Source organism: Oncorhynchus mykiss, chromosome 32, assembly GCF_013265735.2.
Source record: "Oncorhynchus mykiss isolate Arlee chromosome 32, USDA_OmykA_1.1, whole genome shotgun sequence".
Lineage (NCBI taxonomy): Eukaryota > Metazoa > Chordata > Actinopteri > Salmoniformes > Salmonidae > Oncorhynchus > Oncorhynchus mykiss.
Genome location: NC_050572.1, coordinates 28,556,935 through 28,584,791, shown reverse-complemented (window position 1 = coordinate 28,584,791; position 27,857 = coordinate 28,556,935). Strand labels below are relative to the sequence as shown.

The following is a 27,857-nucleotide window of genomic DNA, read 5'->3' as shown; positions in this document are numbered from 1 at the left end:
GACTGTACTTGTGATTTCTTCATTGTTTCTCTTGACCGCATCCCTTCAAACCGTTGGCACGACTAGGGAATGAAGGAGAGGGCCAGGCCACAGGCGTGATGTGTGCGAAATAAGCACAGAAAATGTTCAGATAGTACATAGAACAAACATGCCTCTCTGACATTTAGAATTAGTAGCAACATCAGCTCAATTCTTGACTGTTAAATCTGCAACATTCCACAACATTTGCCTGCTGAACATGGCCCAGACAAAACATGCACCCAACTGATGAGCAAAAGAAACGGGCACTACCATGCACTGGCTCACCTGGAGATATAAAATGGTAGTGAAAATCATGCTACAGTATTTTCAACTTCTCAGAACAAAAAGTTTTGTTTGTGTTTGTATTTTTTTGGTTTAGACTATTCTTGCAATTTTTCCCATGGTCAGAGTAGATATTAAGTTTACAGTTTCAGACTGGACTTAAGGTTCTTGGGTTCCTTCTCTCTCTCACAGAGCACACTCGAGCTCGCAGGAAGAGCATTGCCACTGCGAGACAGCCAAGCATGGAAACCCCTCCCACTGCCCCCCCACAACCCTTCAGACAACAAGTAAGTACTGGAACATGCTACATTACCTGTCATTTCCACTTAATCCAGGCCTTACAGTAAAGTTCTACCCATCCATATTAGCTTCACTTCCTGCTCTCTAGCATTATTCTCCCTCATCTCCCTGTTCTCTTTTGTACAGAGTAGAATCAATAATAGTAATAGGTAATAGGCTAACAGTCAGTGGTGGAACAAGTACCCAATTGTCATACTTGAGTTAAAGTAAAGATACCTTAATGGAAAATGACTCAAGTAAAAGTAAAAGTCTGAAAGTATTTGGTTTGAAGTATTCTTATGTATCAAAAGTACATCTAATTGCTAAAATATACTTAAGTATCAAAAGTAAAAGTAGAAATGAAATCAAATTCCTTATATTAAGCAATCCAGATGGCAGCATTTTCTTGTTTTAAAAAAATTGACTGAGAACCAGGGACACACTCCAACACTCAGACATAATTTACAAACAAAGCATTTGTGTTCCGTGAGTCTGCCAGATCAGAGGCAGTAAGGACGACCAGGGATGGTCTCTTGACAATTTTCCAGTCCTGCTGAACATTCAACATGTAAGAAGTACTTTTGGGTTTCAGAGAAAATGTATGGAGTAAAAAGTTGATTATTTTTTTTAGGAATGTAGTGAAGTAAAAGTTGTCAAAAATACAAGTTGTAAAGTAAAGTACAGATACCTCAAAAAACGACTTAAGTAGTACTTGAAAGTATTTTTACTTAAGTACTTTACACCTTTGCTAACAGTAATGGTACTAATTTACAGATTCCAAATGAAAAGTACACCAGTTCAACCTTAGAACAGTACTCCTACCAATTGAGTTTTCGAGTCTTCAAAAAGGCTTACACCATCCATCTTAGTGACTGAATCAGCATAGCCCACTGAAACAACATTATTGAATGGACATTGTTGCTTTATCTGTAGCCCAATAGCCTCCTCCAGTGGCCATCAGTACCGTAACTTTATTCCATGTGTAACTCTGTGTTGTTGTATGTGTCGAATTGCTACGCTTTATCTTGGCCAGGTCGCAGTTGCAAATGAGAACTTGTTCTCAACTAGCCTACCTGGTTAAATAAAGTTGAAATAAAAAAAATAATAACCATCATCACCACCAACAATAACATGGACAGGTGCTAGCACTGATTTTGCAGATAGCATCTATTTTGAAGAAGGGTTTAATGACTCCATTATTTATGGAATGGACATCCCTACCTGTGTCTCGTCTGCTGTCCCTAATAGAGCTTCCTCAGTCGAAAGTTGAAGGGCTCCATCAAGAGGGCAAAGAGCCAGCCCAAACTGGATCGAACCAGCAGCTTCCGCCACATGATTCTACCCCGTTTCCGTAGTGCTGATCAGGAGAGGTAGCTAACACTTTCCCAAAAGTTTGCATGTGTGACGTACACTTGTGGTCCTTATTCTATACTCTGTAATGTTTTATTTTATACTCCCTTTCTTTTCTGTTTTTTTTTTTGCCTGGTGTTTTCCAATATGTACAATATATTGTAACAGTGGTTACTTCTTGTGGCAAATATTTAGTAGTGCTTGTTTCAAAGCACTGTTACCCTAAACACACCTTCTCTCTCTATCTCTTTTTAGGACCCGTCTAATGCAGAGCTTCAAGGAGTCCCACTCTCACGAGTCCCTGCTCTCCCCTAGCAGTGCAGCGGAGGCACTGGACCTCACGCTGGATGAAGATGCTGTCATCAAACCTGTCCACTCCAGCATATTGGGCCAGGAGTACTGCTTTGAGGTGTGTGCACTGCTGCCAGAAGAATAGAGGATAGTATCTCTCCTAATATTACATCGGAAACAGTTATTACAGCTGTGTCTTCCCAGTTGATGGGTCAAGGTCATAACAATTGATCAACTGTCACACACTAACAAGCAATATAATTGATGAATTCACTTCTATGGGTCTGTTTGACTGCAGGTGACCACCAATTCAGGGACGAAATGCTTTGCCTGCCGCTCGGCCGCTGAGAGAGACAAATGGATTGAGAATCTACAGAGAGCTATCAAGCCAAACAAGGTAAGCAAATAGAGAGGACCCTGCTTGCAGTCCACACTCAAAATGCCTTTTTGGCATAAAAATTGTAAGATCATCTCCATTAGTTTCAGCAGTCTTCACCTCTCTCGCTCTGTCTCCAATGCTGCCATTTTAGGACAACAGTCGAAGGGTGGACAATGTGCTTAAGCTGTGGATCATTGAGGCCAGGGACCTTCCGCCTAAGAAGCGATACTATTGTGAGCTGTGTCTGGATGACATGCTGTACGCTCGCACCACTAGCAAGCCCCGCACGGACACTGTCTTCTGGGGCGAGCACTTTGAGTTCAACAACTTGCCTGCCGTTCGCAGCCTACGCCTGCACCTTTACAAGGAGACAGACAAAAAGAGACGCAAGGTGTGTGCGTTTCTCTCTATGGTGGTTGTATTTCTCTTTGTCTATCTTTGTGTTTGCAGAGTTACTCAAATATTCCTTTCTATTCTATTCTCCATTCTGTTCTCTAACCTAGGAGAAGAGCACGTACCTCGGCCTGGTCACTATCCCCATATCGAGCATCACAGGCAGGCAGTTTGTGGAGCAGTGGTACCCAGTGATCCAGCCCAGTGCTTTGGCTAAGGGTGGCGGTGTAGGCGGTGGCAAGGTCATCAATGCCTCAATCCGCCTCAAGTCCCGTTACCAGACCATGAGTATCCTGCCCATGGAGCTGTACAAGGAGTTCGCTGAGTACATCACCAATAACTACCGTACGCTGTGTGCCGTGCTGGAGCCTCTGCTCAGTGTCAAAAGCAAAGAGGAGGTGGCGTTCGCGCTGGTGCACATTCTCCAGAGCACAGGCAAGGCCAAGGTAGGAAGGAAGGCACTACAGCAGGTGTGGCCAAGCACTCCTGTTGGAGAGAAACCCCTTTCTAAATGTTTTGTAAATGTGTCTGCTGTCAAATGTGTTTGTGTTGTTTGTTTGAGGAGCATGTTCTTTTTTCAGGACTTCCTTTCAGACATGGCGATGTGCGAGGTGGATAGATTCATGGACAGAGAGCATCTGATCTTTCGAGAGAACACCCTTGCTACTAAAGCCATAGAGGAGTACCTCAAATTGATAGGGCACCGGTACCTCAAGGATGCCATAGGTAAAGATTATTTCATTGTATACCAATACCTGTGGAAAATTACCTGAAATGATCAAATCCAGAAATGGTTTCAAATATTATTTGAAATCGATCAAATACTTTGAGTGTTTGCTTGACCTTGACTCGAGTGCCAAGTGAGTGGGGTTTGCACTTTTAAGACTTTTGAACAGGCAAGCACACTCAAGCACAGCTAAAGTATTTGAAATGATGAGTGACAATGATGTTGATCAGAAGACTATGATGAAGAAGAAGATACTGATGGGGATTAATGAACCGTTGTTTCGTTGACAGGGGAATTCATTCGAGCATTATACGAGTCAGAGGAGAATTGTGAAGTGGATCCCATGCGCACTCCACCGTCTGTCCTCGCCGACCACCAAGCCAACCTTCGCATGTGCTGCGAGCTGGCACTCTGCAAGATTGTCAACTCTCATTGGTCAGAACTTCTTCCACATGAACTATGTCATTGTACAAATGTGTCAGTGACATAGCATCCTTTCAAGTGTGGTGGGGTGTTTGTCCCCCCCCAAAAAAAAACATTTGCAATGGAAAATAAAGTACAATTCTGTCCTACCCTTTCATTCTAGTGTGTTTCCACGGGAGCTGAAGGATGTCTTTGCCTCTTGGAGGGTCAGGTGTGCCGAACGGGGAAGGGAGGACATCGCAGACCGCCTCATCAGCTCCTCCCTCTTTCTACGCTTCCTGTGTCCCGCCATCATGTCGCCCTCTCTCTTTAACCTCACCCAGGAGTACCCCGGAGAGCGGACATCCCGCACTCTTACCCTCATCGCCAAGGTGGTGCAGAACCTGGCCAGCTTCTCCAAGTCAGTCACTACCTTCCCTCCCATGCAGCCTTCCCTCTATTTTATTCATTGTGTTTATTTTAGCCTTCCCTCACATTAGCACACCCGCTAATATGAAGCCTGGTCATAGTTTTCAGGTCTCAGGCAAGGTTAGTCATCACTAGGGATGCAACGGTAGTGATGCGTTTAAGGTATCTTTATATTTAAGAAAAAAATATATTAAGCCGTTAACATTTACCAGTAACATAACCTTTATTTTAGCCTTCACTCACATTTAGCCACCCCTCACCTGTACTGTACAAAATAATCTGCCTTTCCACAATTTATTCAGTATGTCCACTACCAATCAAGCCTTGATAAGTCATTATCTATGTCCTCGACCAGTTACTCTTCCAGGAACCAATACATTCATTTCCACAACATTACAATGGGGTCATACATGCTTATGCCTTGCTTAAATCTTACTATGCATTATAACTGCATCATAACACATTATATCAGTCAGCATGAAGTAAAGTTTTACCAAATATTTTTTTCCTTTGGGGATGGGGAATGAAGAATTCATCCAACATGATTGTCCACAAACAAGATGATTGTGCACAAAAGTGACAGAAACAGGTTTTAATCGCACAAATGTTCAGAGGGTGGAGAAGTCTGTCTGCACAGAAATGATTTGTTTTTGTGATGTTCTTGTCACATTGTAGACAAGGTTAAAGTATGAATAAATCAATTCTCCCCCTCACCATCACCTGTGTTTTGTACTGTATCCTTCCATCTCCTCACCTGCTCTTTCATTCTTTGCATTTTCACACTGTCTCTCTCCCCTCTCTTGTTATCCCTCCATACCCCCTTATCTCTATTTCTCTGTACTCGATACTATATACAGTGCCTTCGGAAAGTATTCAGACCCCTTGACTTTTTCCATATTTTGTTACGTTACAGCCATATTCTAAAATATATTTTAAAAAGGCAGCAAATCTACACACAATACCCCATAATGACAAAGCAAAAAAGAAAAGAAAAAAATTGCAAATGTATTGAAAGTAAAAAACAGACATACCTTATTTACATAAGTATTCAGACCCTTAGCTATGAGACACATAATTGAGGTCAGGTGCATCCTGTTTCCGTTGATCATCCTTGAGATGTTTCTACAACCTGTGGTATATTAAATTGATTGGACATGATTTGGAAAGGCACACACCTGGTCTATATAAGGTCCCACAGTTAACAGTGCATGTCAGAGCAAAAGCCAAGCCATGAGGTCGAAGGAATTGTCAATAGAGCTCAGAGACAGGATTGTGTCGAGGTACAGGTCTGGGGAAGGAACCAAAATATTTCTGCAGCATTGAAGATCTCCAAGTACACACATCATTCTTAAATGGAAGAAGTTTGGAAACACAAAGACTCTTCCTATAGCTGGTTGCCCGGCCAAATTGCAATTCGGGGAAGAAGGACCTTGTCAGGCAGGTGACCAAGAACCCGATGGTCACTCTGATAGAGCTCTTCAGTTACTCTGTGGAGATGGGAGAACCTTCCAGAAGGACAACCATCTCTGCAGCACTCCACCACTCAGGCATTTATGGTAGAGTGGCTAGACGGAAGCCACTCCTCAGCCCACATGGAGTTTGCCAAAAGCCCCCTAAAGACTCTCAGACACAATGAGAAACAAGATTCTCTGGTCTGATGAAACCAAGTTTGAACCCTTTGGCCTGTATGCCAAGTGTCACGTCTGCTGTCACGGGAAGCATGGTGGTCGCAGCATCATGTTGTGGGGATGTTTTTCAGAGGTAGGGACTAGTGGACTACTCAGAATCGAGGCAAAGATGAACGGAGCAAAGTACAGAGACATCCTTGATGAAAACCTGCTCCAGAACACTCAGGACCTCAGACTGGGCCTTCCAACAGGACAGCAACCCTAAGCATGCATCCAAGACAACATAGGAGTCTTGAGGCTGTAATCGATGCCGTAATCGAGGCTGTAATTGATGCCAAAGGTGCTCCAACAAAGTACTGTGTAAGGGTCTGAATACTTATGTAAATGTGATACTTCCAGGGGGGTTTTCTTCATAAATTAGCAAACATTTCTAAAAACCCATTTTTGCTTTGTCATTATGGGGTATTGTGTGTAGAGTGATGAAGAAAAACAACTATTTAATCCATTTTAGAATAAGGCTGTAGCCTAACAAAATGTGGAAAAAACAAAGGGGTCTGAATACTTTCCGAAGGCACTGTATCTTGTCCCTTTCTCCCTCAATCTTTCACTGTCTGTGGGGACTTCTTTCTCTCTGTCCCCGTGTCTCTCTTCCTTCCCCCTACTCTCTCTATATGCTCCCTCCACACTGCTGTCTTTTCTCCCCTCAGGTTTAGTGGCAAAGAGGATCACATGTGTTTCATGAATGAGTTTTTGGAGATGGAGTGGGGCTCCATGCAGCAATTCCTGTACGAGATCTCCAACATGGACACGGGGAGCAACGCCGGTGGCTTCGAGGGCTACATCGACCTGGGCAGGGAGCTGTCAGTGCTCCACAGCTTGCTGTGGGAAGTCATGGCCCAACTGAGCAAGGTAATGTGGAATGTAACCTTGTCCCCAGGCTATTGTGCACAATGCATATAAGCCTGGGACATCAACGATTCAAAGTTGATTCAAAGTTGGCCTTAATGAGATTGACCTTAATAAGTATAGTATTTGTCATCATTTAATTTGAGTGAATCACACGACTGTGAAGTGTGGTTCAAAATGGAGGCAGGACCCGGGCAAGAACTTGCGGTGCGCACAAGACATGTAGGGGGAAGGTGTTGTGGTAGATGATTGGCTGGTTGATTAAGTTGAGGCCTACATTTCTCCCGTTCTTTCTTTATAATTTGATAACGAAGGCCAAGTTTAACACATTGGTCGACCAGACTCTTCGTGCATTTGGGTGTAAGTGTCTGGGAACGAGATTATTTGGAATGTGACCGTCTAGGTTCGAACCCTGGTCTTTTGCACACCCGCTAATCTGAAGCCTGGTCATAGTTTTCAGGTCTCAGGCAAGGTTAGTCATCACTAGGGATGCAACGGTAGTGGTGCGTTTAAGGTATCTTTATATTTAAGAAAAAAATACAATGAACTCTTTATTTTGCCTATAGACAAAAATAAAACTTTCAATCCAGGCCTGGTTTCTGTCTCTACTGTATGAAATCAAGGGGAGAAACGCATTAAAATGAAAAGTGCTTCTTAACTTTGACAACCTGTAGCTCTTCTTCTCCCAATCCAGTACATAGTGAACCGTCACAGTGAGGTATCTTTGAGTTGCTCTGGAGGTCCAACTATCAGTGTAGAGAGCTAGATAGGGTGTCTGTGTCAATTCGTTTTCAATTTCTCTCTGTGATGTTTCATAGAGTTTGGGAATTACTTTGATGCTGAAATGTGTGCCGGAGGGGACATTGTAACGCGGTTCAATTTTGTTCACGAGGTGACGAAATCCCGAGTCAGTAACCAACCTAATATGGCTCAAATCTTTGGCTATGAATACTCCCACTGCTTTCGTTATTTGTTTGTTTTTATGAATTTGTCGCAAATTGTTGTTGGAAGGCAGCAGCGAGAGATTATTGTGTTTTCGCTAACGAGTGGACTCTCCTTGCTCCAGCTCCACCTGCAAGGGATACGGCTGGGTGATGGCGACATAAATGACACATCATGTTAGATGTGTTTCCACTCGAGTAGCCGACAGTGGCAAAGCAATGCTTGCAGACTGTACTTTGTTTATGGTCTTCTTACCCTCTTCATCGTATTGAACGCTGAATCCAAAATGTTTCCACACAGCGGATTTGAAAGACGTCGGTGCCTCTTCAAATTTGCTTCTCTGTCGCGCTAGCGCTCGCCATTGTCACGTTGGAGCTGAGCGAATATTTGTTTTCAGTTTCCCCTATCTTGATGAGGCCCCTTTAGGCAGGTTTCCTACTGAGGTGTCATTGAAAATCGTCCTTTAGTTGTTTAAGGGGGAAGGGGCTGTGGTCGCTACATTTTGAACATTTTGAGGCATTGCAGTGGAGTAAAGTTTGTTAGCCCTCAGGAGCCCCCTAACAGCCACAACCTGGGCGTCTGGTTCTGTGGATCTGAATGTACAACGTGGGTGTAGTCTGCAGTGCAATAAATACATTTAGGAAATTATAGGAAAATGACAGGCATACCGTAATTCCGCGGTTCACATGTGAGTATTGAACCGTAGGGGGCATACCGAATGGTTCGATAACCTACTGTGTGTGTACCGTTGCATCTCTAGTCATCACCCATGCCATTACATAAAGAAAATACTGTCGCTCCATCACTTTTCAAAAAACGCACATGAACCAAAGAGCAAAAGGAACATTAGGAAAAAGGAAGTTGATTTGAAAATACGTATTTATTTTTTAAAACAACATGTTTTGGCATATACTGTACCCTTCCTTGGGATATTGCATCCTAAATGCATTGGTTTTGGTAATTACAAAACGTTTTTTAGGACAAACTTCATTGTCCTCCAAGAGTTGCTGAATATTTTCCCTTCTCCAGCTGATCAAGGTAACAGCAATGCTACACCTGGTCCCCAAAAATGTCACAGCTTGAGCCACAACTGATTACACTCCTGCTGTTGTCAATGCTGCCCACTACACTGGCAGCATGAGGAGGAGCATGGCAGCAGCAAGGCATAAGGCAGGCCTTTTAACATAAAAAAAAATGTTTTAGCTATTTTCTGCTGTTTTTGCATCTTTGAAGTATACAAATAAATATCAAGTGGCTGTAATACAGATATAAAACGCTTTTCTTCTGCTGATATACCTCCTGCTACTGGTTTCCCTCCGCCACCCCTTTTACGCCTCTTCTCTCACCACCTCTTGGCTGAAATCCATTTGTATTTTCACTCTCTCCACTACTGCTGTTCACTTGGCTGAATTCCATTTATATTTTGGCTCCCTCCTCTCTGTTCACTTTAAAATGGTAGAATCCATTTTAGAGAGAGAATGCAAATGATGTGGAGCACTGGTAAATATAATTTAAGTGAAACTGAAAGGGGTGTGAATGAGGAGAAGGGGAAATCACTATTAATTGTCTGAGAACACAAAACAGGTGATATCAATATGGTTGACATCTGATTTTGCATGCTCAGTTCCTTTACCTCAGTGTAGATGAATGAGAGGAAAAGAAGCTGCTCCAGACTATTGAGATGTAGCCAGTCTCTCCATGACCCCTGTATCCCAATTCTCTGTTCTTTCTCCAGAGATGTGCATTTATGCACTCCTCCCCACTCATTTATAAGCATTGAAATTGGTGGAGGCATGGGCTAGATCAGGTTTATGGAGGGCTGGTAGTTAATTACACCTACCTGGTGTCCCAAGTCTGAATCAGTCCCCAATTAGAAGGAAAGAATAAAAACCAGGTGTTTTGGCCCTCCAAGACCGGAAATGAACAGCCAGATAGAGGTTACACCACATTTCTTATAACAGTATTTTTCTTTTAAATCCACGAATGGAAGTGAATGAGTGCACACTTCGTGAGAAAGGACACAATTGGGGATAAACTGTCCAATCTTTTCATTGTACTTTGTCTCCCAGGATGCTATTCTGAAGCTTGGCCCCTTGCCACGTCTGCTGAATGACATCAGTGTAGCCTTGAGGAACCCCCAGCTCCACCGGCAGGCCAGCCACCAGCCAGACAGACAGCAGGACAGGCTCATCACACGGCCCTCCTTCAATCGCATGGTATCATCCGATTTCCAGAGCCTCATGATGCGGGATCTCAACAGGTAACTGCTCCGAGCTTATAGGCACAATCTGTGTAAGATTTCTTGAGGTTCAATGGCCATTTCAATTGATACTTGAATTGATACCATTGATTGATACCATCAATTGATACCATTTCAATTGATGCTTCGTTCATTTAGTACTGTTTCACACTTATCATAATCCAACAGCTATGATTGTACAATTTCATTGTTGTCATTTGAGTCTTTGTAAAAAAACATTGTTGATGCAAAGAGGAGTGAGGTGTGAGTCTAAAATATACACTATAGCTTTCAAATACAGCCCCTGACAATGGTAATAATGATAGATAATGGTGAATATCCTCCCCCAGCTCAATAGACATCTCCCGTCTCCCCTCCCCAACCTCGGCATTATCTGGGGGTGGGGTCCTCTCGTCTCATGTCAGCATGGGAAGCTTTGCGGAACGAGACCCCCGCGGTTCAAAGGACGTTTTCTACGTGACCCGTCCCCCCTTGGCTCGGTCCAGCCCTGCGTACTGCACCAGCAGTTCTGACATCACTGAGCCAGACCCAAAGGTAAACTCCGATGCATTGATTTGACACTAGCAGCCATCAATGAATTGACTACCAATAACTTTGAGTTGGACACATACAGTATATTACAACTCCTAATATACCTCACAATTTAGTTATGAATTATCCCAATCACTAAATAGTGAACATTTGTGGGTCATAAGGGATAATAGGTTATTCCAGTTGACAGGTTATGTTCTCTCTCTTAGGTCCTCAGTGTGAACAAAAGCGTGTCCATGATGGACCTGCAGGACTCACGCATGAACAGCATCTCCAACCTCCATTCGGTGGGTGATATGCTCAACTCCTCCCAGGCCTCCATAGCAGGCCTGGGTCACAGTTTCGGGAACCTGGGAGGCCCGCTTCGCATGGGAGGCCACATGTCCGCCGGTGGCTCGGGGGGCTCTGGTTTGAGGCTGAGCCAGATGGGGGGACCCCTCCACCAAATGGGGGGTCCCACCGACTCTCTCTCCCAGCAGCAGCAGCATGCGGCGGCCGCCATGCACTTTCCCCTCTCCTTCCAGAACCCCCTCTTCCATCTGGCTGCCGACGGCCCTCGGGGCCAGCCTCACAGTCGTCCTCAAGCCCAGCCGCCTCCCCCTCCGCTCTTGCTGGCCCCAGAGCTTGACAATGCCCACCACCAACAGGGCTACGTGCGGGCGTTCGGCCACAGCGGCTTCTCGCGCAGCGAGGATCTGTCGGCCCTGCGGCCACAGAGCAGTCTGGTGCAGCCCAGTATTGTCCACTCGCACAGCTACAGTGACGACTACACGCGGCAGAACCAGAACGCTGAATACGCCCGGCGCCAGCTTTCACTGCAAGTGCAGGTCTGTATTCCAGGAAGATATCCGTCATTTAACTTCAAAATGACTTCATTCATTCCTGTCGCAGCATTTCAGATGACACTGTCAGTGCACGATAACAAGAATACATACTAAACATACGCCACACAATGCATGTAACACCTTATGCAGACATTACATTTGGCAAAAGGTCTGTTGCATTGATAAACTCCATCATGGATTTACATTGATATTTCATTGAATTTCTAAATAAATGTACAATAATGAATTCACCCAGCAGTCACTTTTTAGAGACATTGATAGTGAAATTTATCTGCCTATTGTTTGTAGTGATGCACCGATATTACATTTTCTGTCCGATACCGGTATCCGATATTTTCCTTGCCCAAAAAACCCTGATACCGATACCCGATATTTAAAATGTTTGCGGGCTTTTAAGCATTCTAGTACAGGTAAATAGTTAACACACACATGGAAGCAGCGGTCTAAGGCACTGTATCTCAGTGCAAGAGCCGTCACTACAGTCCCTGGTTCGAATCCAGGCTGCATCACATCCGGCCGTGATTGGGAGTCCCATAGGGCGGCGCACAATTGGCACAGCGTCGTCCAGGCCGTCGTTGTAAATAAGAATTTGCTCTTAACTGTCTTGCCTAGTTAACTAAAGGTTAAATAAAAAATAATTACTGAAACAGATTGTCATTTTGCTATGTTTTTGGGGAAGTCCATTGTTTGCATCCATGAGCTAGCTAGCTTTTTTTTATGACCAGCACTGTAGATGCGCGAGACAACTTTACCAGCATCATAGCATACGTATCGATGAATCGTTGTGACTAATGAAATACAAGTGATAATTACGTAAAAAATGTATGAACGTGCAGTCATATTCAGGTCCTGATTGGTCAGGAGCTTATCTGACACGTCAAATAGAGTTATTTGACATGCAAAGACCCAAACGGCGTTCCATAGAAATCCTGGTTGAGAATGAAACGACTGAACAAATGAACAATGAAACAACACAGCAAGTAAGTGAAAGAAATAGGTTTTAATGATGTTTTACTGGTAATGGGGACTTATGTAAATGCCAACAAAATAACTTTTTGGTCAGTGTGGTGTGTGTGTAACCTTTATTTAACTAGGCAAGTCAGTTAAGAACAAATTCTTTGTCATAAACGTGTGCATAGATGGCAGGGAAGTCAGGCACAGGAGAATCAAACTTGGTAAAATGGAGTAGTTTAATAACTTAAAAACATAGCTCCAAAACCATGACAATAATCAAAACAAAGTGGGTACGAGGACCCGTCACGCACCAATACAAACACGATAAATGAACAACAAACAATCTCTGACGAGGACATGAGGGGAAACAGAGTGTTAAATACACAACAGGTAATGAATGGGATTGGAACCAGGTGTGTAGGAAGACAAGACAAAACCAATGGAAAATGAAAAATGGATCAATGATGGCTAGAAGACCGGTGACGTCGACCACCAGCACCACCCAAACAAGGAGAGGCATCGACTTCGGCAGAAGTCGTGACATTCTTATTTACATTGACGGCCTACCAAAGGCAAAAGACCTCCTGCGGGGACGGGGGCTGGGTTTAAAAATAAATAACATATAAATATAGGACAAAACACACATCACAACAAGAGAGACAACACTACATAAAGAGAGACCTAAGACAACAACATAGCAAGGCAGCAACACACCATGACAACAACACGGTAGCAAAACAACATGGTGGCAGCACAAAACATGGTACAAATATTATTGGGCACAGAGAACAGCACAAAGGGCAAGAAGGTAGAGACAACAATGCATCACGCAAAGCAGCCACAACTGTCATGAAGAGTGACCATGATTGAGTCTTTGAATGAAGAGATTGAGATAAAATTGTCCAGTTTGAGTGTTTGTTGCAGCTCGTTCCAGTTGCTAGCTGCAGCTAACTGAAAAGACAAGCGACCCAGGGATGTGTGTGCTTTGGGGACCTTTAACAGAATGTGACTGAGGGTTTTATAAATACGTTTTATAAATAAGCATCAACCAGTGGAATTGCGATGGGTGTACCGAGATGACCAGTTTACAGAGGAGTATAGAGTGCAATGATATGTCCTATAAGGAATATTGTGGCAAATCTGATGGCCGAATGGTAAAGAACGTCTAGCCGCTTGAGAGCACCCTTACATGCTGATCTATACATTATGTCTAGTATAATCTAGCATGGGTAGGATGGTCATCTGAATCAGGGTTAGTTTGGCAGCTGGGGTGAAAGAGGAGCGATTACGATAGAGGAAACCAAGTCTAGATTTAACTTTAGCCTGCAGCTTTGATATGTGCTGAGAGAAGGACAGTCTACTGTCTAGCCATACTCCCAAGTACTTGTATAAGGTGATTACATCAAGCTCTAAACCCTCAGAGGTAGTATTCACACCTGTGGGGAGAGGGGCATTCTTCTTAGCAAACCACATTATCTTTGTTTTGGAGGTGTTCAGAACAAGGTTACGGGTAAAGAAAGCTTGTTGGGCACTAAGAAAGCTTTGTTGTGGAGCATTTAACACAACATCCGGGGTGGGGCCAGCTGAGTATAAGACTGTATCATCTGCATATACAGTGGGGCAAAAAAGTATTTAGTCAGCCACCAATTGCTCCCACTTAAAAAGATGAGAGGCCTGTAATTTTCATCATAGGTACACTTCAACTATGACAGACAAAATTAAAAAAGAAAAAAAATCCAGAAAATCACATTGTAGGATTTTTAATGAATTATGGTGGAAAATAAGTATTTGGTCAATAACAAAAGTTTATCTCAATGCTTTGTTATATACCCTTTGTTGGCAATGACAGAGGTCAAACGTTTTCACAAGGTTTTCACACACTGTTGCTGGTATTTTGGCCCATTCCGCCATGCAGATATCCTCTAGAGCATTGATGTTTTGGGGCTGTTGCTGGGCAACACGGACTTTCAACTCCCTCCAAAGATTTTCTATGGGGTTGAGATCTGGAGACTGGCTAGGCCACTCCAGGACCTTGAAATACTTCTTACGAAGCCACTCCTTCGTTGCCCGGGGGGGTGTGTTTGGGATTATTGTCATGCTGAAAGACCCAGCCATGTTTCATCTTCAATGCCCTTGCCAATGGAAGGAGGTTTTCACTCAAAATCTCACGATACATGGCCCCATTCATTCTTTCCTTTACACAGATCAGTCGTCCTGGTCCATTTCAGAAAAACAGCCCCAAAGCATGATGTTTCCACCCCCATGCTTCACAGTAGGTATGGTGTTCTTTGGATGCAACTCAGCATTCTTTGTCCTCCAAACACGACGAGTTGAGTTTTTACCAAAAAGTTCTATTTTGGTTTCATCTGACCATATGACATTCTCCCAATCTTCTTCTGGATCATCCAAATGCTCTCTAGCAAACTTCAGACGGGCCTGGACATGTACTGGCTTAAGCAGGGGGACACGTCTGGCACTGCAGGATTTGAGTCCCTGGTGGCGTAGTGTGTTACTGATGGTAGGCTTTGTTACTTTGGTCCCAGCTCTCTGCAGGTCATTCACTAGGTCCCCCCCGTGTGGTTCTGGGATTTTTGCTCACCGTTCTTGTGATCATTTTGACCCCCCGGGGTGAGATCTTGCGTGGAGCCCCAGATCGAGGGAGATTATCAGTGGTCTTGTATGTCTTCCCTTTCCTAATAATTGCTCCCACAGTTGATTTCTTCAAACCAAGCTGCTTACTGTGAGAGCCAAAAATCTTGCTTGTTTGTAGGTGACCAAATACTTATTTTCCACCATCATTTGCAAATAAATTCATTAAAAATCCTACAATGTGATTTTCTGGATTTTGTTTTCTAATTTTGTCTGTCATAGTACCTATGAAGTGTACCTCTCAACTTTTAAGTGGGAGAACTTGCACAATTGGTGGCTGACTAAATACTTTTTTCCCCCACTGTAAATGGATGAGAGAGCTTCCTACTGCCTGAGCTATGTTGTTGATGTAAATTGAGAAGAGTGTGGGGCCCAGGATTGAGCCTTGGGGTACTCCCTTGGTGACAGGCAGTGGCTGAGACAGCAGATTTTCTGACTTTATACTTTTGAGAGTGGTACTTAGCAAACCAGGCCAAAGACCCCTTCAGAGACACCAATACTCCTTAGCCGGCCCACAAGAATGGAATGGTCTACCGTATCAAAAGCTTTGGCCAAGTAAGTAAAAATAGCAGCACAACATTGCTTAGAATCAAGGGCAATGGTGACATCATTGAGGACCTTTAATGTTTCAAGTGACACATCCATAATCTGAGTAGTTTTCCAGAACTTCTTGGAGTTAGACCCACAGAGAGAGCACTGCTCCTTAAAGTAACTAACTTTGGCCTTCCGGATAGCCTGAGTGCACTTATTTCTCATTTGCCTGAACAAGAGCCAGTCAGCCTGAGTATGCATGTGTCGAGCATTTTGTCAAATGCAATTCTTGAGGTGGAGTAACTCTGCAAGATCACGGTCGAACCAGGAGCTGAACCTGTTTTTAATTCTAATTTTCTTTATGGGGGCGTGTTTGTTAACAATACCAGTGAAAATATCAAAAAAGAAGGTCCAAGTGTCATCAAAAGAGGGGATCAAGCTGATTCTATACCATTTTACAGAGGCCAGGTCATGAAGTAAGGCTTGCTCATTAACGTTTTTTAGCAATCGTCTATGACAAAGCCGGACAGATCGTTTCACTGAGCAGCCATTACGAACACAGGCTGTTAAACAGTGATCACTTAGGTCATTACAGAAAACACCAGACTGATACCTATCAGGATTATTTGTGAGGATAATATCAAGTAGAGTAGCCTTTCCTGGGTGTTTGGAGTCATACCTTGTGGGATTGGTAATAATCTGAGGAAGATTTAGGGATGACATAGCTAGGTGTCATCATCTAAAATAACCCTAATTTATATGGCAGTTCTTATTTAATTAATGATGGTTGAACCCATCTATGTGAAGCTAGCCACAATAAGAATTAACCACAAAGTGGACTTTGCGGTTAGCCTTCAAAATAAAAGTATGGCATAATTGTACTATTTGTTTTAATTTGCATCACTGTCAATTACATTTTATTTTGAAGGCAAACCGCAAAATCCACTATTGTGCCTAATCTTTATTGTGGCTAGCTTCACAACACATAGCCCGGTCCATTTGAGCCTCACTAGCCAGATGAAGCTAGCTGACTGCTTATAACGTTGGCTTTGGGCAACAGGGTTAATTATCTGGCTAGCTATTTATTTTCATGAACTGAAGTTCAATTTCAATAGACAAACAACAAGTGGCAACCTAGCTAATACTTACTCACAAGGATTCCCAAATCATTGCTGATAATAATGAAAATGACTGCAGTTTCTACTGGTCATTGTTTTCAGGCTGGTTGTATTGGTGTTAGAGCTAGGTGCCAAGCTAAAGCTAGCTACCTCAGAAGTTGCGGTCAAACAAATTATGCTTTATTACCAACACGGTTTCGTAAACACATCATTTGTGAACATGACGTAATCGATTCCGTTATGTTCACTGATTTATCGTGCATCCCTAATTGTTCGTATGAGAAGATGCTTGAAAAACAAGTTAGACAGGCATGAACGAAAGAGGGATTGTCTCATTCCTCATTTCTCTTCTTATACCCTCTCCCTCACTCTCCCTCTCCTATAGTATTTGATCTCAAATACTGTATCTTCTTTTTCTAAATATTTCCTGCCCTCCCTCCCTCTGTCTCCCTCTCTTCCTTTTCCCGCCCACCCTCTCGCTCTCAGGAGAATCTCCAGCAGCAAATTCTTATGGGCATGACCCCTCAGACGGCAACAGGCATGGGCACCCCCACCTCCTTGGCCACTCCCCCTTCCACCGTGCACCCTGTCCGTCATGGCTCCGTAGCACCGCCTCCCCCGCAGCGCCTCAAATCCCAGCTGTCCATCAGCCCCGGGGCCACCTCCACCCCTCCCAAAGCCCGCCCCCAGAGCAGGAACCTCCTTCTCCAGTCGCCCGAGTCCAGCTTTGGTGGCAGGCAGCCCTCGCCACAGCAACAACAGCAGCAGCAGTTGTCCGTCAAACAGTCTGACAGCCCAGCCCCTGGTCTCCCGCGCCAGTCGAGCTCTGCCAGGGACAGCCAGGGGGCGCCACAAGGGGGCAACGGAGAGACCACAGACACCCCGACTAAGAGCTCCAAGCAGCCTCAGACCACAGACACCCCGACTAAGAGCACCAAGCAACCTCAGCAGCAGTCCCAGCAGCAGCAACAGCAGCCTCCACAGCAGCACCTGCTCAAGCCCACAGTCAATAAACAGGTATATTGCTGGAACATCATGGGCTCTGTGTTGGGACACCTAGGCCTTGAGACTGTGTTAGTCCAGCTCTGGAAGCTAAAATGAGTCTAGAGGTCTCAGCCAAGGTTACACGTCACAAACCACCTTGGCTACATTTATTAATCACACTTCTGTGATTCTCAGAATCTCAGCTGATTTAGGAGGGAGGGGTCACTGAGGAAGCTTAGCTTTTGTCACATCTTCAGTGTCATGAACATGTTATTGGTGTTCAATTTTAACCAAATCTATATTTGGTCCCAGTTCTATACATGTTGCACATTATGTAAAATTATGTAATGTAACATCAAATACAACCTGATTATGTAATGAAGGCTATTGTTTGAACATTATTGTCTATTGTCAAAATCTAAGGACTTGTCCAAAGGCAAGTCCAAAGAGATACATCTTGAAGATGGACAGCTTCCTAAAAAGCACAGAAAAGTGTTGCTGTTTTATCTAGTAATTTAATCCAGCCACCGTCAACTCTTAACAGGTTAGAACACATCACAAGCTTTCCTAAATAGATAGGAGAACCTTTTAGTCTTAAGAATTTTGATAGCATGATCATGCAATTACTGAGCCTCTTCCTGTATCATCTTGCCTCTTTTCTTTCAGGTTTCTCAGTCCCCCTCCACCCTGACACCCAACGAGCGCACTGTGGCCTGGGTGTCCAACATGCCACACCTCTCTGCCGACATCGAAATATTGCGTAGCTCATCAAACCTTGAGGACCTCAAGCTGAAGGAGTACTCCAAGAGCATGGACGAGTCTCGCATGGATAGGGTGAGCCCATTTTGGGGGGATGAGAGCCTCTCTAGTAAATTAAATACATTTCCTAGATTATAAGGGAATGTCTTTATCTGATTTTCATTTGGTTGTAGGGTAACATTTAACCCCCAGCATGATGTTCCAAGAATTTTATGACAAGGTCAAGGGAACATTTTCACTCCATGTCATAATTTGATGTTCCAGGATTGGGACCTGAAAATATTGCTAGACTGTTCCTTTAATTAAATGTTCCTTGAAGAAAGGAATGCAGGTAGCCTAGCGGAGGCCAATAAGAGTGTTGGGCCAGTAAACCGAAAGGACGCTGGTTTGAATCTGCAAGGTAGAAAGAGCTGCTGTTCTGCCCTTGAACAAGGCAGTTAACCCCCACCAACTGCGGGGGGCTGTCTTAATCGACGCTGTTGGGGGTTAACTGCCTTGCTCTCTGATTCAGAGGGGTTGGGTTAAATGTGGAAGACACATTTCAGTTGAATGCATTCAGTTGTGCAACTGACTAGGCATCCCCTTTAATTAATGTAATTCCTCACCTAACAGATGGTTCATACTTTTAACACTGTGTAAAAGGGGGGACTATGGTGCTACAGTTGGGGAATAAAGTGTATTGTAGGAGCTCTGAAACATTGCGGTCAGTCCTAATGCTGTACCCAGCTCCACGAGGGGGCTAAAGGGGGCTTAGCCCCCTCAGTTCAAACGTGTGCCCCCTCAGCGTTAGTTTTATGTCCCTATATAAAAATAGCACAAAAAAGTTCAAATGAGTGAGTGACAGGTTGGCTAAAAAAAAAAATCTATGCTGCGCTGTCAGCACAATGGACAGAGTGCACCACGGTGTGTGTAGGGGGGCTATGGAAAGCAACGAGGGCGCTTCTCATCTCTGTGGTAGGCTACGTGAATAACATAATACGCCTCTGCCTGTAATATTTTATTATGATTTATAAGTGCGGGGTCAAGTTTACCAGTTAGGCCATGGTGAGGATGCCGTGTCGGAGGCCAAACTATCTCCTTCTTGCTCTTCTGCTGTACCTATGGAAGGCGCTCTGCACGAGTGTCTGCCCTATGTTGGGGTGTGTGAGGTTTTCATCCTGACACTGACTGACACTGAATTGATTATGACCGAACTCTCTCAGGAGCCTGGAGAGGAGAGGGTGTGCTCTGACCCGGGCTTGGAGAGAAAATGACTGCACCACAAAATGTTCCTCGGTGTGTCACTGAAGTTATTTCACTGCTGGGGTGTCTGGAGATAACCCCAGTGTCCACTGTGCATCGTTCGGGAGAGAATGCTCCCTTACCTACTTCAACAAAGGCCAATGCGGGGAAGTTTGTGCCCCCGCATCACCAAAAGGTTAGAGGACAGTATTTAGGGCCTGGGCAAAGTGTTCATCTGCCTCTGAGCAACTGCTATAATGTTCCTTTATTTCCTCCGCCAATCTACATTCACCAAATGGACATACCATGTTGGTAAATATGGAAAAGAAAAGTGACCACTGCTACATCCTGACAATATTTATGAGGTTACTGACTTTTTCCACATGATGTTACGTTACAGCTTTATTCTAAAAATATACAGTGCCTTGCGAAAGTATTCGGCCCCCTTGAACTTTGCGACCTTTTGCCACATTTCAGGCTTCAAACATAAAGATATAAAACTGTATTTGTTTGTGAAGAATCAACAACAACTGGGACACAATCATGAAGTGGAACGACATTTATTGGATATTTCAAATTTTTTAACAAATCAAAAGCTGAAAAATTGGGCGTGCAAAATTATTCAGCCCCCTTAAGTTAATACTTTGTAGCGCCACCTTTTGCTGCGATTACAGCTGTAAGTTGCTTGGGGTATGTCTCTATCAGTTTTGCACATCGAGAGACTGACATTTTTTCCCATTCCTCCTTGCAAAACAGCTCGAGCTCAGTGAGGTTGGATGGAGAGCATTTGTGAACAGCAGTTTTCAGTTCTTTCCACAGATTCTCGATTGGATTCAGGTCTGGACTTTGACTTGGCCATTCTAACACCTGGATATGTTTATTTTTTAACCATTCCATTGTAGATTTTGCTTTATGTTTTGGATCATTGTCTTGTTGGAAGACAAATCTCCGTCCCAGTCTCAGGTCTTTTGCAGACTCCAGCAGGTTTTCTTCCAGAATGGTCCTGTATTTGGCTCCATCCATCTTCTCATCAATTTTAACCATCTTCCCTGTCCCTGCTGAAGAAAAGCAGGCCCAAACCATGATGCTGCCACCACCATGTTTGACAGTGGGGATGGTGTGTTCAGGGTGATGAGCTGTGTTGCTTTTACGCCAAACATAACGTTTTGCATTGTTGCCAAAAAGTTCAATTTGGGTTTCATCTTACCAGAGCACCTTCTTCCACATGTTTGGTGTGTCTCCCAGGTGGCGTGTGGCAAACTTTAAACAACACTTTTTATGGATATCTTTAAGAAATGGCTTTCTTCTTGCCACTCTTCCATAAAGGCCAGATTTGTGCAATATACGACTGATTGTTGTCCTATGGACAGAGTCTCCCACCTCAGCTGTAGATCTCTGCAGTTCATCCAGAGTGATCATGGGCCTCTTGGCTGCATCTCTGATCCGTCTTCTCCTTGTATGAGCTGAAAGTTTAGAGGGACGGCCAGGTCTTGGTAGATTTGCAGTGGTCTGATACTCCTTCCATTTCAATACTATCGCTTGCACAGTGCTCCTTGGGATGTTTAAAGCTTGGGAAATATTTTTGTATCCAAATCCGGCTTTAAACTTCTTCACAACAGTATCTCGGACCTGCCTGGTGTGTTCCTTGTTCTTCATGATGCTCTCTGCGCATTTAACGGACCTCTGAGACTATCACAGTGCAGGTGCATTTATACGGAGACTTGATTACACACAGGTGGATTGTATTTATCATCATTAGTCATTTAGGTCAACATTGGATCATTCAGAGATCCTCACTGAACTTCTGGAGAGAGTTTGCTGCACTGAAAGTAGGGCTGAATAATTTTGCACGCCCAATTTTTCAGTTTTTGATATGTTAAAAAAGTTTGAAATATCCAATAAATGTCGTTCCACTTCATGATTGTGTCCCAATTGTTGTTGATTCTTCACAAAAAAATACAGTTTTATATCTCTATGTTTGAAGCCTGAAATGTGGCAAAAGGTCGCAAAGTTCAAGGGGGCCAAATACTTTCGCAAGGCACTGTATATATATTTCTTATTCCCTCATCAATCTACACACTATCCCATAATGATGAAGCAAAAACAGTAAAAAAAAATTGGCTAATTGATCAAATAAAATAAACTGAAGTCACATTTACATAAGTATTCAGACCCTTTACTCTGTATTTTGTTGAAGCACCTTTGGCAGCGATTACAGCCTCGAGTCTTCTTGGGAATGACGCTACAAGCTTGGCACAGCTGTCTTTGTGGAGTTTCTCCCATTCTTCTCTGCAGATCCTCTCCAGCATTGTCAGGTTGGATGGGGAGCGTTGCTGCACAGCTATTTTCAGGTCTCTCCAGAGATGTTCGATCTGGTTCAAGTCTGGGCTCTGGCTAGCCCACTCAAGGACATTCAGAGACTTGTCCCATAGCCACTCCTGCGTTGTCATGATTGTGTGCTTAGGGTCTAATGACAATTACAACAATACTGAATGAACACTTATTTTAACTTAATATAATACATCAATAATATCAATTTAGCCTCAAGTAAATAATGAAACATGTTCAATTTGGTTTAAAAAATGCAAAAACAAAGTGTTGGAGAAGAAAGTAAAAGTGCAATATGTGCTATGTAAGAAAGCTAACGTTTCAGTTCCATGCTCAGAACATGAGAACATATGAAAGCTGGTGGTTCCTTTTAACATGAGTATTCAATATTCCCAGGTGAGAAGTTTTAGGTTGTAGTTATTATAGGAATTATAGGACTATTTTCCTCTATACCATTTGTATTTCATTAACCTTTGACTATTGGATGTTCTTACAGGCACTTTAGTATTGAAACACAAGCACTTCTTACCTCTTAATCGCCTCGCTATTCATGTCAAATAAATTAGTCAGTTAATTTGTACGAAGCAAACTGCTAAATCGTTCAGTTTACATCTTGCCTACATCTTGTCTTGGCTACTGTACACTATCTGAAATTAGATGTTAGGCCTATCAGGGGCTATAGGCAACCTGCCTTTATCTAAGCAAACCATGGCAAAATTGAATCATGAACCCGAATTCTAGTTTCTAGCCTATGCCTATTGAAATGACAAGTCAGTATCGCAAATGGGCCATTTGTCGTCTTAACATTTGGCACGTAATAATAGCACAATTGCCAGAGAATAGGCTTAATATACATTTTTTATGTTCATCCAAGTTTTTCTTGTTTACAGATTTAGAGATCCTCTGTCCAACTTTCATCACTCAAACTTACCTGTCGGATTTATCTATAGTTATGCACATGTGCAAAAGGGATTGTTTTACAACTATAAACCTGGTTTGAGCCCTGAATGCTGATTGGCTAAAAGACTATGCAAATCAGACCATATACCATGGGTATGACAAAACAGTACTTTGTACTGTTCTAATTACGTTGGTAACCAGTTTATAATAGCAATAAGGCATCCCCAGGGTTTGTGATATATGGCCAATATACCAGGGCTAACGGCTGTATCCAGACACTCTGTGTTGCGTCATGCTTAAGAACAGCCCTTAGTCGTGGTATATTGGCAGTACACCATACTCCTTTTGCAAACGATCTGGTGAGATGAATAAGGGGAAATTATCTTTTCTCTTCCCACATTTTCAAATTGCTTTATTGCGTCATGTCATAGCTTGCAATAATATTTATTTTGAGGAACCCCGAATTTTGCTTCTAACGTTGTTACAAGTTAAATCATTCCTTCTTAATTGGCTCGATAACGTTATGGAAAAGGGGCTATTGTATAAATATGGCAACTCCTCTCTTGCTGTGAATTTTTTTTTAAATTTGGGCTAGTTTTCAAGACTTTTGGGCAAGACTCGTGGTCATTGGGCTATAATTTTTTGTTTGACCTGACAACCCTGTAGTTAGTTAACTTTTGGGTAACTCAAGGGGAGGCTGTATCTGAGCCTGGTAGACCCTACCTGTGCTTTATTGGTTAAGACTGGTTTTGCCTAAAGAGAGGCTTTTTCTTTTGAAAACGGACATTTTGAAGTCAGAACATTATGTACAAAACATTAAGAACACCTCTTTCCATGACATAGACTGAAAAGGTGAATCCAGGTGAAAGCTATGTTCTTTATTGATGGCACTTGTTAAATCCACTTCAATTCGTGTAGACGAAGGGGAGGAGACAGGTTAAATAAGGATGTTTAACTCAGTATTAGGAAGGTGTTTTGTTCACTCAGTGTATTTGTAAATACCACTGTCATCTTTGAAACACCAGCGATATGTAAATAAATCCAACACTAATTTGCACCTTTACCTGCCTGCCTCCTGCTGAGTCTTTGTCCTTAAGACTGCTAGAAGTCCCATATTTAATGCTGATACAGTGCAGTGGAAATGGGCGACAGATTGCGCGCAAACCTGTCACTTAAAAAGCACTCAGATCTCAGAATCTCTGCATTTGAACTTAGTGTTTATTGTGATGCAGCGTGATATAAGCAGAATTCAATATAATTCCAGTGCAAGACCCCAAAATGTTTGCCCCCTCGTCGATTACAACTTCCCCCTTAATCACGTTATACTTGCGCCAGGGTCTGCCTAATAGATGCTAGAATTCCAGAGCATTGATCTCCCTCCCCTGCCGTCTGTCTGCCAGGTAAAGGAATACGAGGAGGAGATCCATTCCCTGAAGGAGCGCCTGATAATGTCCCATCGGAAGCTGGAGGAGTATGAGCGCAGGATGCTTTCACAGGAACAGCAGACCAGCAAGATCCTATCGCAGTACCAGAACCGGCTGGACGACAGCGAGCGCATGCTGAGGCAGCAGCAGCTGGAGAAGGACAGCCAAATCAAAGGCATTATCAACAGGTGAGCTCGACCAAAACAAGACAAGACAGAAGGTTATGCCTGCTTGCTCACTTGCCTAGATATCATTTACGTTGAATGCATTTACTTTTGTGGGAATTTCAATTCCCCGAACATCATATCTGTTTCCATAAACAGAAAGGCTAATGATGGGAGGCCAAATGGCAGAAAGAAACTTAATCGTGGTTCTGTAGCTTTTTCTAAAATATACATGTTCTGCTTCTTTTACAGGCTGATGGCTGTGGAGGATGAGTTGAGAGTGAGTGCCATTCCTGAAATGAAGCCCAGAATGTTCAGAGATCAGATCGGTCAGATCTGTTTGTCCGTTGGTCTGTATGGCTGAGAGTGTATTCTAGTCTCTATGAGTCTATGGTGTGTACATTGACATGGTTTAATATGGATTCACTAGTCTGTCATATGTGCCATTTTTACATTAGTAGTGGTAGTATGTGGCTAGTGGAATGCATTTGGAAACCTGCAATGTGCTTACCCAGATATGACGGGCTTAACCATATATGACATACCTGTGGCAAAGAAACGGTGACATAGTTAACCCCATAAGGGGCCTTGATAACTCATGGACCCAGCCAAGTTTCTCAACACCAGCTTCCCCTTTGAGAAAACAATGCGAAACAAGTAAAACGCTGTTTACATTGATTAATTTGGTTACTTGACAACATACTATATTGCACCATGTCTATTCCGTCCTACAGTATGTAAGCTGTTGAATGTGTGTCTGGGCACAATGTCTCTCTACATTATAGAATTTTTACCACCACTGACAAAAGACCCTTTCAACCACTGCATATTGAGGCATTTCTTTCTCAAAGCTGGTGTAAATGGCATCTATGATGGAGTGGACTGGCAGTATAAGGTTGAATGGTGTGGTAAGTATAGGGGTGTTGCTATGCATTGCAGCATATTCGAGTCCTAGAACATGGAGTTTTATCAACTGGGCAACCTTCGATTGGCTGAAGGTGATCCAATCCCTGACCAGTTTGTTTTGCCAAATGCCCCTTATTTGTAGACACAACCAGTTTCAATGAAAGCATGGCCAGACTGAACCAGTGTAGTGAAATAATATTGAAACAGAGAGATATTCAGTTTGGATTCCAGGCTAGCTTTCCCTTGATCCAGCTACATGGTATTTCTTACACACTATATAGTGTGTATGGCCAGGGAAAGTAGAGCCCTGGCATCTATATGTTTATTTGTAAAGGTATGCAACACTCCATTAATGAAATATACCCCCTACATTTCTGAAAACGAAATGCCTTAAGTAGCTTACCATGGTACAACTGTATTAACGTGTATTTAATCATTTGAAATGTTTTCATCTTTCAAAAGCGAGAGGCTCAATGTGTGAATCAGAAAGAAGCTGCGGTTTGCACTGATAGTGTCAGACCAACACTTACGGTGAACAGGGTTGGGGGGGAAGAGTAGGGTTGGGTTCTTTACTGTCTGAATGGTTGCAAAGAGGGTTTTCTTCTTGTTAGAGGGTTGTGGGTTATGTTTCCATGTAGCATGATTTCCCATACCGTTGTACCTGTGATTTAGTTTGTTGTTTTATTCTAACTGTGTTGCCATATTGTGTTTATGTTCATCAGTTCTTTTGAGGTGGTGGGGTGAACACATGAACAACCCTATTTGGTACTAATTAGCATCTTGTTTTCTGAGAGTGTATTGATACATCTTTGCGGGAAATTATGAATTGAACATACATGTCTTTTTTAAGTCTTACAGAGTACATGACTAATGGTAGTTTTCTGTGCATCCCTGTGTAGAGGATGAGTTTGGGGCATCTGCCAGATGCCTGAAACAGTGGTTTTGATTGGTCATGAGCATGAGTTTTTGCTGTTCCCAAACAGAGGTTAATCATGACACGTTCATTGTATTATTTGAGAAAGGATAGGAGCAGAAGCAGGGAGAGTAAAGGGAGTACAAATGTGAAGCGCTCATGATTGAACCGGGATCCCCGCCGTGGGGGAACGTATATGGATTAAAATGTGAGAGCGTTACCCACTCAACCAGACTCCGGGACCACGTGACACTTTTCGTAACTTGGCTATTTCTAGCTTTACTTGTTCAGTGTGTATGAGGCCGCAGTCCGCAGTGAATTAAGGCAGCCAACACTGTTAGGGTGTCACTGATATGAAGCCCATTGACAACTACATTTTCTCAAATTGAAATGACAAACACTGACTCTTATCAATCCCATTACATGAGGGGAAAGGTCGCTACTGCCACCTTAGGCTAAAGTCCCTCTGTATTGCTTCAGACAAATGGTTGGACTACACCTGGGTTGTGTTCATTAGGGCATACATCAGAAAATGTTTTGCAATGGAAAATGAAAAAAATATTTTCTTATTGGATAAGTCCAGGTATATCAGTCCGTCTTCTTCCATTGGGTACCTAATGAACAGGACCCTGTTTCTCAACCCTAAACCCCCACCCCCCCTGTCTCTGTCCTGTGCTTTCTTGTGGGGTCTTTCTTTTATTTCATCTCTGTTGGAACTTCACATTCCTTTACTTTATAACATATTTCTTCTCTCCCTTTCTGCAAAACTCCCCCCCAACCCCCTCTTCTATCCCCTCCTGTGTGACGTTCTCTCCCCACGCGTTCTCTTCTGACTCCCTCCCACCCACCATTCCGCCTTTTTTCCTCCCTCCCTCTGTCTTGCTATCGATAGGAAGAGGACTCTTCCTCTCTGGGTTCAGCAGACCCCCATGGTCTCCCCGGAGGGGGGGGAGGGACGGCCACCGCCACTGCCAGGCCCGGGGTCTCCTTTTCGGGCGTCTCCTGTGCCAGCACCCCTTGGAACGGAGCCCTCCCTCCCGTCCCACCTCCCCGCCTACACGTCAGCCACAACGGGGAGCTCCGTGGCAACCGAGCCTACCCCTCGACTACTACCATGGCTACGCCAGCCAGGAGCACGGCATCTTGGACCTCGGCAACAGCAACATCAGATCCAAGCTTAACCGGGAGGAGAGCAGTCTAATAACGAAATGTGATTACTAAAACGAGTCAAGTTGAGAGAAGAGTTTTCACACCCAGAACATCCTCTTGGCTATATGTTTATCCTTTTGGCCTTTTTTCAAAATAATCATTCATTTACTTGATAGGGACAGATTCAGTGAC

At 43.4% G+C, this 27,857-nt stretch overlaps 1 protein-coding gene across 3 annotated transcripts in view; it reads left to right on the top strand.

The window, feature by feature from the left end:
* Positions 1 to 27,857, top strand: part of LOC110488218 (ras/Rap GTPase-activating protein SynGAP) — a 110,447-nt gene that overhangs the window by 81,102 nt on the left and 1,488 nt on the right. For 2 of the 3 annotated variants that reach the window (XM_021560338.2, XM_021560341.2), the window contains 18 exons: positions 496 to 590; positions 1,831 to 1,952; positions 2,188 to 2,341; positions 2,522 to 2,620; positions 2,754 to 2,993; positions 3,106 to 3,441; positions 3,577 to 3,721; positions 4,013 to 4,157; positions 4,309 to 4,545; positions 6,889 to 7,090; positions 10,099 to 10,289; positions 10,619 to 10,823; positions 11,030 to 11,647; positions 17,404 to 17,934; positions 18,568 to 18,735; positions 24,510 to 24,721; positions 24,950 to 24,977; positions 27,409 to 27,726. In XM_021560338.2, coding sequence (XP_021416013.2) covers positions 496 to 590; positions 1,831 to 1,952; positions 2,188 to 2,341; positions 2,522 to 2,620; positions 2,754 to 2,993; positions 3,106 to 3,441; positions 3,577 to 3,721; positions 4,013 to 4,157; positions 4,309 to 4,545; positions 6,889 to 7,090; positions 10,099 to 10,289; positions 10,619 to 10,823; positions 11,030 to 11,647; positions 17,404 to 17,934; positions 18,568 to 18,735; positions 24,510 to 24,721; positions 24,950 to 24,977; positions 27,409 to 27,717 — 4,037 coding nt within the window. In that variant the 3' untranslated portion in view covers positions 27,718 to 27,726. The remainder of the gene's footprint in view (positions 1 to 495; positions 591 to 1,830; positions 1,953 to 2,187; positions 2,342 to 2,521; positions 2,621 to 2,753; positions 2,994 to 3,105; positions 3,442 to 3,576; positions 3,722 to 4,012; positions 4,158 to 4,308; positions 4,546 to 6,888; positions 7,091 to 10,098; positions 10,290 to 10,618; positions 10,824 to 11,029; positions 11,648 to 17,403; positions 17,935 to 18,567; positions 18,736 to 24,509; positions 24,722 to 24,949; positions 24,978 to 27,408; positions 27,727 to 27,857) is intronic. The other variant, XM_021560340.2, reaches the window with a different exon arrangement.